General features: G+C 42.6%; 1 protein-coding gene across 4 annotated transcripts in view; it reads left to right on the plus strand.

Moving 5' to 3' along the window:
• PLEKHG1 (pleckstrin homology domain containing, family G (with RhoGef domain) member 1) overlaps positions 1 to 13,837 on the plus strand; it is a 250,271-nt gene that overhangs the window by 192,883 nt on the left and 43,551 nt on the right. For all 4 annotated transcript variants that reach the window (XM_010840819.1, XM_010840818.1, XM_010840820.1 and 1 more), the window contains 2 exons: positions 1,580 to 1,649; positions 9,774 to 9,820. In XM_010840819.1, coding sequence (XP_010839121.1) covers positions 1,580 to 1,649; positions 9,774 to 9,820 — 117 coding nt within the window. The remainder of the gene's footprint in view (positions 1 to 1,579; positions 1,650 to 9,773; positions 9,821 to 13,837) is intronic.

Here is a 13,837-nt window from a genome sequence, read left to right on the forward strand (position 1 = left end):
ATCTTTGGCTGCAAAGAATGTAATCAGTCTGATTTCGGTGTTGACCATCTGGTAATGTCCATATGTAGAGTCTTCTCTTGTGTTGTTGGAAGAGGGTGTTTGCTGTGACCAGTGCATTTTCTTGGCAAAACTCTATTAGTCTTTGCCCTGCTTCATTTCATATTCCAAGGCCAAATTTGCCTGTTACTCCAGGTGTTTCTTGACTTCCTACTTTTGCATTCTAGTCCCCTATAATGAAAAGGACATCTTTTTGGGGTGTTAGTTCTAAAAGGTCTTGTAGGTCTTCATAGAACCGTTCAACTTCAGCTTCTTCAGCGTTACTGGTTGGGGCATAGACTTGGATTACTGTGATATTGAATGGTTTGCGTTGGAAACAAACGGAGATCATTCTGTCGTTTTTGAGATTGCATCCAAGTACTGCATTTCAAACTCTTTTGTTGACCATGATGGCTACTCCATTTCTTCTGAGGGATTCCTGCCCGCAGTAGTAGATATAATGGTCATCTGAGTTAAATTCACCCATTCCAGTCCATTTGAGTTCGCTGATTCCTAGAATGTCGACATCCACTCTCGTCATCTCCTGTTTGACCACTTCCAATTTGCCTTGATTCATGGACCTGACATTCCAGGTTCCTATGCAATATTGCTCTTTACAGCATCAGACCTTGCTTCTATCACCAGTCACATCCACAACTGGGTATTGTTTTTGCTTTGGCTCCATCCCTTCATTCTTTCTGGAGTTATTTCTCCACTGATCTCCAGTAGCATATTGGGCACCTACTGACCTGGAGAGTTCCTCTTTCAGTATCCCATCATTTTGCCTTTTCATACTGTTCATGGGGTTCTCAAAACAAGAATACTGAAGTTGTTTGCCATTCCCTTCTCCAGTGGACCACATTCTGTCAGACTCTTCACCATGACCTGCCCGTCTTGGGTGGCCCCACAGGCATGGCTTAGTTTCATTGAGGGCATCAGAGGACAGACACACTGAAACCATACTCACAGAAAACTAGTCATTCAGTTAGTTACTTAATGAATCATTAAAAATAAATAATATAGATTTTCATCTGAGGAAAGAGATTTCCTCCCCTGGCATATTTTCCTTTAGAGCACTATCTCTGTTTATAATTTTCTGTTTATCAGTGTGATTTTTCACTGCATGTCTGACTCTTCAGTGGATTCCAAGCTCCAAGAGACCATAATCTCACTTGGCTCATTGGTGTATTTGTTCTTAGTGCTTTGTATGCTGTCTGGTACCTGGAAAGCTATGAGATGAATAAGTAAGTGTGTGTGAACATGTGTGCAGATTTTAACAAATGTCAGGCAGACTGAAATGTTGAGTAGGACCTATCTCTGGGTGGGAAGTTGCAGGTCAGACCTATGTTTACCCCTCTGGTCCTCCATGACCTCAGGCAAGCCACTTATCTAAGCCTTGGATGTAATGATAAGACCTCAGATATCCAATTAAATGGTTCCTTATATGCCATGTAAATGTTTAAACTTCTAAGTTATTTAAAATATCCTCAACCCTCAGACCACAGCCTAATACGTTCTTTTTTTTTTCCTTTTTTTTTTTTAGTGAACTTCTGCAAGAGTTGGAAAACTGTGAAAATGATCCTGTGGCCATAGCAGAGTGCTTTGTGTCCAAGGTAAGCAGGGTTCATCTCTCTGAGCCAACCAAGACAGAGACAGAGACACACTGTTTTCATTGTAAAGTTAAGATGACCGATGTGTTCCATACTGGATGAAGTTCACCACTAATCTGTCTCACTCTGAGGGTTTTTTCTTCCCACTAGCCAGGGGAAAAAAAATTCAGTTCCCAGTAAGTTGTGTGTGTAATTGTGTAGTCACTTCAGTTGTGTCCAACTCTTTGCAGTCCCGTGGACCGTAGGCCCCCAGGCTCTTCTGTCCATGGGTTTCTCCAGGCAAGAATACTGGAGTGGATTTCCATTCCCTTCTCTAGAGGATCTTCCCGAGCCAGGGATGGAACCCACATCTCTTACGTCTCCTGCATTGGCAGGCGGGTTCTTTACCACTAGAGCCACCTGGGAAACCCAATAACTTAGCAGTTGTTTTAGAAATTGTGTAATAAATAAGTGATGCTACATATCTGTCCTAAGAAAGACTTTAAACTTGGGAAGAGGAGAGTCCAGAATAGAAGAATGTTAGAAAAATATGTACATATAAAATATGACTAGATCAGTTATAAAAATCTGTAAGAATAGAAATACTTTACATATATATATAAATATATATATTTAATATACTGCCATATACATATGTATGTATACATAGTTAGATATATATAGATAAACATACATATACATATATATGGCACTAGCTTACTCATTTAGTGGAGAAACAGACCAGAATTATCTCCTGCCTCTTAAATATGCCCTTTAATTCTCCTACTTTTTTCTTAAGTCTCACTGATGGCTTAGAAAAAATGCAAGGAGAGGATTTGAATTTTAGAGCTTAAATGACAGTCAGTTTATATTCTGTACCCAGGTAAGAGAATTCTGAAACATATAAGGGAATCCTTTACAACATTACTTTCTTGATGTCCTACTGTAAATAGAATCTTGTCTTACATTTCTCTAAAAATTCAGCAGCTTTTGTTTGGAAAACCTCTAGCAGAAATTGTTTTTCCAGCAAAACTTCATGTGATTTTTACAGTTGTGGTTTCAAATGTACAAAGGTTGATGCAAAGTTCATGATGGCACTTTTGGGTCAACTGAGAGTTAGCACCTCATTTAGAGTCTCGGAGGCCAGTGTGAGCTTGGAGAGGTCCTCCCAGCCTGACCGGGTTCCGGGGTTATTCCACAAGGTTATTTCTGATGATCCAGTGGTTTTGAATCCAAACATAACACTCTTGGTTCTACTCAAGTGGGGCTCCTTAAAGGCCATTGATGGACTTATATATAAAACACTCCTGACTTTGTGGGTGGCAGTGTATGTGTTAACATACAAAATGTTTGTGCATACACGCTTACACACACAATTCTTCTCACAAGTGGCCTGTGTCACAGTGAAGGGTAAGAATTTGGAAAAGAGAAGGAAAATGAAAGAGGGAGAAATGGGCAAAAGATAACGCTGAGTATATCAAAGAAACTGTGTTAGAATAACCACAGTGAATAAACAACAAGAAGCTTTCGGAAACATCGGGGCTTTTCTGGTAACTGTAATCACAAGTTGATTAAAGACGGTCCAGCATATGCTTAGCTCTGGCTCAATTATTCACATAAAAGTTTGTTTATGCGCCAGGTTGCCAACTCCCAAATCTGATTTCTTGTTGCGATATTGCCAAGTTTAATTGGAAGACTGATTGCAGCACTCCACACTCCTGTGTGTGAGCAGGGAATAGTGAGGGGGTGTGTGTGGGTCTGGCACAGCCTGCTTCTCACTCAGCACCCTGAAATTTAGAAGATGTTACACTTTGTGAAACATAAGCAGCTGCTCACCTCTGGGGAGGAGTGGAAAATTGCTTTAATTGAAGGGCCGTTAATGAAAGAGGTGAAGCTGGCGGTTGCCGTCTGCTTTTATCTGAGTCACTGGGGCTTACATGGAGAGTCAACTTTGACCTTGCTTTTGTGTATGGCTAGGCGACAGAAATCCCTCCCGACAAGAGGAGAACACAGCCCTTCTTACCTGCTGCCCAGAAAAGAACAACAAAGCGCTGCAGAAGCCACTCTCAGGAGGGGTGGAAGTCCCCGCCAGGCAGGCCGGGCTCTCGCCCACCAAGCGCTCGCCTGCTCTTAGGGCTCTGGAAACACCTGGAACGGGTTTCCGCGGTTTCCTGCCTTCACCTCCACTCTCATTTCCGTCACTTAGCTTGACTGTCAGCCAGGCTGACCCTGGGTGACATTTAGGAGGGAAGTTTGTCTTCGGAGGCCCAACTTCCCTTAACCGCCTCCTTTCACCTGATGCGTGGCCCCCTCCTCATTGGAGCCTGTCTCCTTTCAGTGCCCAGGCCTGTGTGTGTGCACACACACATGCACACACACACATATGCACACATACACACACACACATACACACGAGCCACTTGTTTAAATTATCCTCAGGAAACTGCTGGTATCAGATAATAGGTATGATTGGAGTCTATTCAAGTCAGTGTCGTGGGCTTCCCGAATGGCGCTAGGGATAAAGAACCCCCTACCAATGCAGGAGACATAAGAGACACAGGTTCGACCCCTAGGTCCGGGAGATCCCCTGGAGGAGGGTATGGCAACCCACTCCAGTATTCTTGCCTGCAGAATCCCATGGACAGAGGAGCCCGGTGGGCTATATAGTCCATAGGGTCACAAAGAGTCAGACATGCCTGAATGACTTATCATGCACACACACGAATCAGTGTCTCCTTACAGAGTAAGCCTTTCTCAGTAGTGTCCTGTGAAAACTGCTCAGTCATCAGTGAGTGAGTGTGTGTGTGTGTGTGTGTGTGTGTGTGTGTGTGTGTGAAAAGTAGAGGGAGGGAGAAAGATGGAGTGGGGAGACATTAACATTATGGCAGAAGAAACCCTAAAGTCATACAGATTTCTATTCTCTGATTATTCATTCAGGAAATGTTCAAACACCCTTTGTGTTCAGTTGGCCGTGATGGCTATATTTTGGTTCTTTCATAATTAAATGTCTTATTTTGACATCATCACTAATTGCAACTTGAAAGTGTTAAACAACCAGAAAAAGATATCTGGTTTTATATAATTTTCTCTCATTGCCTTCTTTCTCCCTAAATACTTCTGAAAAGGATTTGAGTGCATATATCATAAGAAATAGTTATTCAGGGATTAACTAAGTAGGAGTTATTGACTTTTGTGTAAAGCCATTATTTAACTGTCCACAGGGCTTATAAATTCAAGATCAAATATGCATTTGGTTCTATATTAAGAATATATAAGTGATTTAAATTGAAACTGCCTAATTTAAGACAGAAGCAGAGCCATGATGTCACAGAATGCCCCAAAACTCAGTTGTGCAGAGAAGCCTTGAGGTGCTTTTAGGGTAGCTCATGTAGATGATGTAATTTAGAATGTTTCTATTGAGGCCATTGTGTTTGGTATTTCATATGATGCTAAGTTTAAGGAAATCAGCCAAATAGCTGTTCAACCCCATACTGAGTGCGGCAGGAGGCAGGAACAAAGCAAGAAAGTGTGAGAGTGTGAGTACACCCAGAGAAGGGCTCCAGGGACTTCCCTGGTGGCCCAGTGGTTAAGACTCCGCACTCTGTGCATCCATGGCGGGGGAATACAGCTCAATCCCAGACCAAAGGATAGAAAGAGAGGGGGACACTCCAGTCTGATGTTCATTTCCTGGAAGACCTTGGGCAAGGCACTGTGCCTGCCTTATCCTGGGGAAAGTGGAACACTCCAGTGCCTTCAGGAGCTAAGCTGATGAACACAGCGCGTGAACAGGCCCAGGCAGAGGCCAGAGCGTCAAGGTACTTGTGTCTTGGGGACAGAAGTGTTAGGTGAAACTGTAGGCCTAGGGCCTGTGGATCTAATACTTTTTTAAGAGAAGCCAGAAATAAAAAAATTTTTATCTTCTGATTTTTAGAATTTGGCAACTTAGTCTTTTTTTAATATTATGCTTAAAACTTTGGCAGCATACTATGTTGGCAAGGCCATGGGGAAACAGACACTCCTTTAATTGTGGGAAAACAAAGTAGACCCTGTGGAGGGGAATTTGGCTATGTCTAGAAAAAGTACATCTGAATTCACCCTTCATTCCAGCAATCCTACTTCCAGAAATCTGTTCTAAAGATATAGTGACAAAATCTCAACAAAGGTGATGTTTTACTTTATAGTACTAATTGTTACAATTTATAAATCTATATAAGGTACACGCCTGCATGTGTGTGTGCTCAATTGTGTCTCACTCTTTGCGACCCCATGGATGTAGCCCACCAGGCTGCTCTGTCAATGGGATTTTTCAGGCAAGAATACTGGAGTGGGTCGCCATTGCCTTCTCCAGGCGACCTTCCTGACCCAGGGTCAAACCTGCATCTCCTGCATTGGCAGGCGGATTCTTTACTGCTGAGCCACCTATAGAAATATGCAATACATGGAAACAGCCCAAATGTTCATGAACAAAACCTGGTTGAATAAACTGTGGCATATCCACATAATAAAGTAGTACAAAGCAGTAAAAGCAAATGAAGAATATTGCTATATACTCCTAGAAAGGGGATGGGGTGGGGAGTCTAGCACTGTGGTTCTCAGAGTGTGGTCTCTGGACCACATCATATAGGAACTTGTTAGAAAGCAGATTCTCAGGCCCTACCCAGACCTACCAAATCAGAAACTCTGGAGGGTGCAACACAATAATCTGTGTTTTAATAAGCCCTCAAGGTAATTCTAATGCTCAAGTTTGAGAATCACTGACATAACTCGCTTTTATTTATCTAGAAATGGGGAAGGTTATACTTATATTTCAATGTGTATGTTTAAAAAAAATTTAAAAAGATAAACTGTAAGATTAGAAGTTGGTTCCTGAGGGGAAAGACAGGGAATGGACTAGAATGAGAAAGCATAGAAGCCAGACTTCTCTAATTGTGCATTTCTTTGGAGAGTTGACTTTGAAACCACGTATTTATTTTACATAATTATAAGACAAAGTTAAAGTTTAAAACAGCCTTCAAAAAATGAAAGCAGATTGAAACAATGAACCTAACTGTGAATCCAGTTTGTAGCCTGACCAGGCAGAGGAAATGTCAATCAATTAAAAAATATGCTATGGGCAAAATACAGCAAATACATCCTTAACCGTTTTCAGTAATTATATCATATATGAAGGTTTCAGTATTGTTATTCCAAAATTGTATGTATTGTGGGATAAAGCAAATGAATATTCACAGCTGTGTCATTGAGAACTGGAATTGGCAAGAGAAAGAAAATACAGATTAAGAATGAGGCTAATTAGAAACACTCTAGTCCTGAATCTGAATTGCAAGAATTAGCATGAACTAAGCATGTGTTTTTGGAAAAGGCAATGGCACCCCACTCCAGTACTCTTGCCTGGAAAATCCCATGGATGGAGGAGCCTGGTGGGCTACAGTCCATGGGGTCGCGAAGAGTCGGACACAACTGAACAACTTCACTTTCACTTTTCACTTTCCTGCACTGGAGAAGGAAATGGCAACCCACTCCAGTATGCTTGCCTGGAGAATCCCAGGGACGGGAGCCTGGTGGGCCACCATCTATGGGGTCGCATAGAGTCGGACACGACTGACGTGACTTAGCAGCAGCAGCAGCAACAGCAGCAGCCAGTACTCTTGCCTGGAAAATCTGAATTGCAAGAATTAGCATGAACTAAGCATGTGTTTTTGGAAAAGGCAATGACAACCCACTCCAGTATTCTTGCCTGGAGAATCCCAGGGACAGGGGAGCCTGGTGGGCTGCCGTCTATGGGGTCGCACAGAGTCAGACACAACTGAAGTGACTTAGCAGCAGCAGCCGCAGTAAGCATGTGTTTTAGCTTTAGAAACACCATATTTCTAGCTCTGTCCACTGAGAAGGCCTAGAAATAATAATTAACCTGGTAGCAAGAGCATCGCTAATGCTCAGATTGTGGTTTCCACATACTGTTGCCTACGTGAAGGAATCCGGGCTCCATGGAGAACAAGTGTGGGAGGGAAATGTGCAAGAGGATCTGAAACATCTTGTCACCCCAGAAAGCAAGGAGCTACTGGAGGCTGTAAGTCAGGTCACAGATACTCAAGAAGAGGCTCCTGTTGGCCAAAGATGGGATCGTTTGAGCATCAATAAAAAGATAGCTAACTAAAGACAACTGAAAGTCATGAAATATGTTTATATTCATGAAATCCACAGTGATGTTAAAAAACTCAAGTCCTTTCAGGATGTTAGAGCGCCGATGCATTATTTTGAAAATTAAGGAAAGGAATCAAGCATTTATTTATCCTGTCTTTCCCATACAAACCACAAACTGCAGGGTAACTAATCTAAGGCAGTTCCTTTCCTGGAAAAAAATCTGGCTAATAAATGAAGAAAGAATAGTAGAATTGGAAATATCACCATTTTGCAGCCCTTCATGAATTAAAAGGCCTAAGCAGTAATTACCAATGATTATTAACATCATAGAAAGAAACAACCAGCTCCTATGCCTCTCAATTTAAGCACAGTCCAGTCTATGATGTACTTGGGCCAAATTATGGAACCTAAATCCAGTCAAGCCTCTTCTAAACCACAAGGAGCGTGGAAGACAGAGGAACATAGTAAAGAAAGCCTTAGGGACGTGATCAGCAAAACTGAGACTGCAGAAGACCACAGGACAAATCATCTGGCTCCTTCAACTTAATTGCAGGGGGAAATAAGGGGGAATTTATAGATTAGAAGGGACTTAGATATCAATATCAAGTTGCTGTGTGTGGATGTTGTTTGGAATACAGAACAAACAGCAAACTATAATTTTTAAAAAGAAAAGAAAAAATAGGAATAGTGATAATGAACCCTCGTGATATTATGGAATTATTTATTTACATTTTATTGAAGTAAAGTTGGTTTATAATGTCTTTAATTTCTGCTATATGGCAAAGTGACTCAGTTTTTTTATACATATATATATATTTCTTTCCATGTTCTTTTCCATTATGGTTCATCACAGGATACTGAATATAATCCCCTATGCTATACAGTAGATATATACTACTATATATATTGCTGTTCATCCATCCTATATGTATAATAGATTGCATCTGCTAATCCCAACCTCCCAGTCCTTCCCATGGAATTATTTAAAGATGATAATAGCATTGTGGTGATGTTTCCTTTTAAAGTCCTCATGTTAAAGATATAAACTAAAGTATTTACAAGTAAGTGAAATGATATTATGTCTAGAATTTGTTGATGAGGGAACCTGGAATCAATTTGTTGATAAGGGAACCATAGCAAAAGGCAAGAAGCCCCCATTAGTTAGCCAAACATTTAATGCATTTGAGGCATTGCTGCTGTGCTAGATGTACAGATGAGTAGACTTGGATCCTGCTCTCAAATAATTTTCAGCTTCATAGGAGAGAGGGGCATTCATTAGTTCAAAAAACATTATGTGCCAGGCAAGCACTCTATGGCCCCTCTCCTGCAGGAACTCACGGTGTAGAGTGGCAGACAGATGCACAAAAAATGTCATGCTCATTTGGCAAATGCTGTAAGATAAGTTGGTACTGAGTGTTGTGGGACCCTAAAGTAGGAGCAATTGGCTCAGTCCAAGAACTCAAGAAAGTCCCCTGAGAGGAAATAAAGCCTCAGTTCAATGTCAAAAGGTGCCTAATGGCTGTCCAGTGAAAAAGGTGGGAGAGACCATGGACGGAGGAAGCTGCACACACAGGGCTTGAAAGTATTCTCTTGCACATACTTCCAACATGTTCTGACCACATAATATTTAAATTATCTGCTTATATTTCTCTCTCACCCTGCAAATGCCCCAGAGGACCATGAACACCTAGGAACAAAAACCCTGTTATCTTCCTCTTCCTATTTGCCTTCAGATTCATCTAACATAGCAGATGCTCAATAAGTATTTAATGATCTCAAATGAGTCCAAGTGCATGTGGATTCTAGGTATAAACGAAGGTAGTTAAAATGGCACGAATGGATTGCCACAGGGACTCAGAAGACAGGCCAAGATGGTTAGAGAAACAACTTTTAAAACAACACCCTTTAAAGGATGAATGATATATCTTTTGTTTTTCATTGAATGTTCATGGCTCTACTCTTTTTTTTTTTTTAGCCTATTACATCTCTCTTGTTTCCTTGCAGAGTGAAGAGTTCCACATTTATACCCAGTATTGCACGAACTATCCAAGGTACGCCTGGTGAATGTGTGGGAATACTTTTGCTTACCTTCATGTTGCTTGAAGTCGGTCAAAGCAGTATATGTGATCAGTGGGCACTATGTGCCTGGCGCTGTGCTGAATACTGTGGGAAAACTGCAGAAATACCGAGAACGGATCACAGGGGTATCCTGATACTGATCCATTCAGGCCTAGGGACTACCCAGCAGAGCCTGTACAGGGGAAAATTGTGAATGACCTTGAAGGAGGCCAAAAAGATTGTTAGGTGTCCTCCACTGGACTCCTAGAAGTGTTTGGCTAGAAGAAGGCTTACCTATTAACCCTTTTGTATGTGTGCTGTGTTTTGAAGAATGTGGGATGCCCTGCTAATGAGTTTATATAATCTATCTGGGGATAAAATAGGTTATATTTTTGCTATGTAAGTTTTAGAAGCTATGCAAGTTTTATGGAGCTCAGAGAAGGGAATGATCATGATAAGCTTCCTACCTGGACCATCGATTCAGATTCACTTACACCAGAGGTGCTGGCAGGAGGGCCGTTGAAGGAGCAGCCTCAGTGATCATTCAGTAAGGGAATCAGGTCTAAGACCATGACACTCTGCTGGAAATCTTTTTTTCTCCAAAGGACATGTATTGAGCACTTATTAATTTCAAGTGCTGCTCTTGATGCTATAAATACAAAATGGGGTTGAATTTCATTTTCCCAGCAATCTAGAGATGTTAAGGGATTAAAGAAAAGAAGAACATACAGACAGCACAGGGCCTGGCCCTGGTAAGTCCTCCAGAAGTGCTTGTTCATCACCATCCCTGTCCCATCCCCACTGCATGGATGAAATCATCGAGCCTTCAGTAGGTTTATTGAATTTACAGGAGTCACACAGCTGACAAGTGAGCGAACCCAGCTGAGATTCAAACCAGCGTTGGTCTGGCCTCAGACCTCATGCTGCTACATCCTTGTAGAATTTCTGAAGCTTTGTGATTCCCTCTGCCCCGTACCTTTCTACTGTCTGTCTGCCCATGACTAGCAGGACTAGCGTTGTTATGTTAGACATGAACCAGGAAGAGAGCTCAGGGTACTTTTATCTACTCTGTAGCCAGTCTTGGTATGGACATGTCCTTAAGGATAAAGTGGGTGCTGGGGTCCACCTCGAAGAGAAGCCAGCAGGCTGAGCCCCTCATGCCACTGTGGTCAGGAAGAGCAAGTGGGTCATTCCTGCCTGGGGGTGGCCCTAGAAAGCCAGTGTGGATTAAAGGATGTGAAGCCAGAGGCTTGGGCTTACCGGTGGCAAAACTCTTTCCATTGGAGGGTTTTCACCTCCTCCTCTAAATACTGGTCTGCATATTGTGCTGTGGTGATTTATTTGGTTGGTGGCCAGGCATGTTTTTCCCAGGTTTCTCTGAAAACAAAATAAAACCCCACATGTATATTAGTACATTTATCCATCTCCTTATCTGTAGACCCACCCACACTTTACACAGTTTCACTTACACAATGCTCTCCTAAAACATTTGTTGCCATCTCTCTGCTAAAGATAATCAGGAGATTGTAGGATGCCCCAACTAAATCTGTGGTCCTTACGCCAAAAGCCAGCATTATACCACACCCTGATGCAGAGAAATCACAGAATCAGGCCTCAACTTCTCCTTAGACCTTCCTCCTGAGAGAAATGGAAAACCTTTCCAACTCTGAAGAAGCAGCAGAGCCCTGGACCCAGTATCGGGAGCCAGATGCTAGAGTGGCTTGTGTGGAGGATTATGTCTGTGTAAATTTCAATATAAACATGTCATTTGAAGAAATATCTTCTGAATATTTAGTTTTGGAGGTTTATATTAAGATTTTTCTAACTTCGTAATAAGAATGGAGAGTGCAAAATGAAAGCAACTTTTATAAACTTGGCTGCTTCAGGGTCGGGGACAGTCATTTGTGCAAGGACATTTTTGAGGGCCTGTCCTTCATGGAGCACAAGTCCACATTCAGTGTACACTGGCAGGAGATAGGAACTAATATCCCTTGCCTTCAAGCAGTTCATTTTCTTTTGAGGGTCAGAACTGAACCAAATGCAATAGTGAAACAGCCATCAGGAAAGATCAAATCAGTGAATATAAGTCAACGCAGAACCACCTCAATCATGTGTAACAGAGGCTAAAGATGCATGAGATAAAGGAGGAGAAGTCAGGACAGTTTCCTGGAGGAAGTGTTTTGTATTTTGGATCTGACTTTAAAGAAGGAAAGAAACATGTTAGCAGGGAGATGCTCCCAGGCCCTCTCAGTGAAGTGGGTACATCTGAGTCTTGCCCAGTTGTGTGGTTTTCATGTTCATAGGAAAAGATTTTCTCTCGTCCCCCTCCTAACCATTTGCTCTCTGAGGCCCAAGCTTTCCCTCCCCTCCCCTGTCTTCACAAGCCGTGAGCGCCGGGTGTTCAGCCCATCTGACAACGTGTCTTCCCGCTTTGGACCTGGGCCAGTGATATTAAGTGTCTCCTGCATGCCTTGACAGATGTCCTTCATAGCAGTCACGCCCCGGTGACTTCCCTGGGAAGAGGCTCAAGCCCTCCCTCTTGTCCCCAGGGAGAGGGCCAGACCCGCTCAGGTCATTGTCCTCGAATGTCCCCCCGTGGCCTCAATCTGGAGTTCAGTGTGCTTAGCATCTCCTGCAGGTGTCTTATCCTTGTGCAAGAAGTCAAGACTTCAGAGGGTTAGACAGCCAGTGGGCAGCTGATTCTGACTCTAAAGAGCCTTAGAAAAGTCCCTGGGTTCCATGGTAAAGAATCGTTTTGAAATCTGGACTTGAAGGGAAAAATAAATCTATTTGAACAGATATTTCTCCAAGGAGTCAGACACAAAAGGGATTCTGATCGCTTCGTCAGGAGACCACCGTCCATGTCAGTTCCTTCCAAGGAGTTTTATTTTGTTGTTTGGCTCCAATTTTCTGAATTAATTCTGAAAACCTATTAAGACTTGGGGAGAAAGGAGCTGAAATACTTCCACCTGCTTCTAACTTATGAGACCATGAGATTTTAATTTACGTGTGTGTGTGTGACCTCACAAGACCACCAACTTACTTCATGTATAAGATGTGAGTGTTATTTCAGCCATCTCTCTAGGATGTTTGGAGGCCATACATCTTGCCTTTGGAGTAGAGAAGGAATCCTGAGCCATTTTTCTAATACACTCTGTAAAGCACGGTCCTTGAGGACCAAGGTTAACCAGCTGTTTCAAAAACTGAATTTGGAATGAGGAGAGAGATACCTGGAGGTGGACAGAAAGGTCTGTTCAGAGATTCTCAAAGGGAAGTTCCCTGGGGGACAAGGTCTCCAAAGACCTGCATGTAACATCACACACATTGTGCACTTACACAAACACAACCAGCAAAGCAGGTGACAAATATCTGGCATGAGGCTGGGTCTGCTGGAAAGAAGCCACTCTTTTCTTTGTACAGTGGTGACCGCTCCTTGCAGTGTAACTTGTGAAAACTGAATGCAGATGTGAAGTTGAACAACGAACAAAGATGCTCATGTGTGTGTGCTCAGTCGTTCCACCGTGTTCAACTCTTTGTAACCCCATGGACTGTAGCCCACCAGACTCCTCTGCCTATGGAATTTTCTAGGCAAGAATACTGGAGTGAATTGCCATTTCCTATTCCAGGGGATCTTCTCGACCCAGGGCTCAGACCCGTGCCTTTTGCGTTTCCTGTATTGGCAGGCAGATTCTTTAAATTGGGGTACTGTCCAATTCAAGTCCCCTGTGGCAAGTCCCATGTCCCGATAGGGGCTTCATCCCCTGGAGGACAGAGCTGGCAGCATAGATGTCATGTGTCCATGTTTCCCCACCCTCTTATAGTGTCTTTTTCTAATTCACCTAATAGAGGTGAATTGGGACCAGATTCACCCAATTCAACCAGAGGGACACCTTTTCCTCACCCACCCAGAGGCCTTCTAGTCTACCTATTGCTCTCTTGCCGCTTTATCTGCTTTAAGGCCTTGATACTTACTCTAGCGTTTAAAGGACTTGCCTGGTGGCTCAGATGGT

This window comes from Bison bison, unplaced genomic scaffold, assembly GCF_000754665.1.
Source record: "Bison bison bison isolate TAMUID 2011002044 unplaced genomic scaffold, Bison_UMD1.0 scf7180017864148, whole genome shotgun sequence".
NCBI lineage: Eukaryota > Metazoa > Chordata > Mammalia > Artiodactyla > Bovidae > Bison > Bison bison.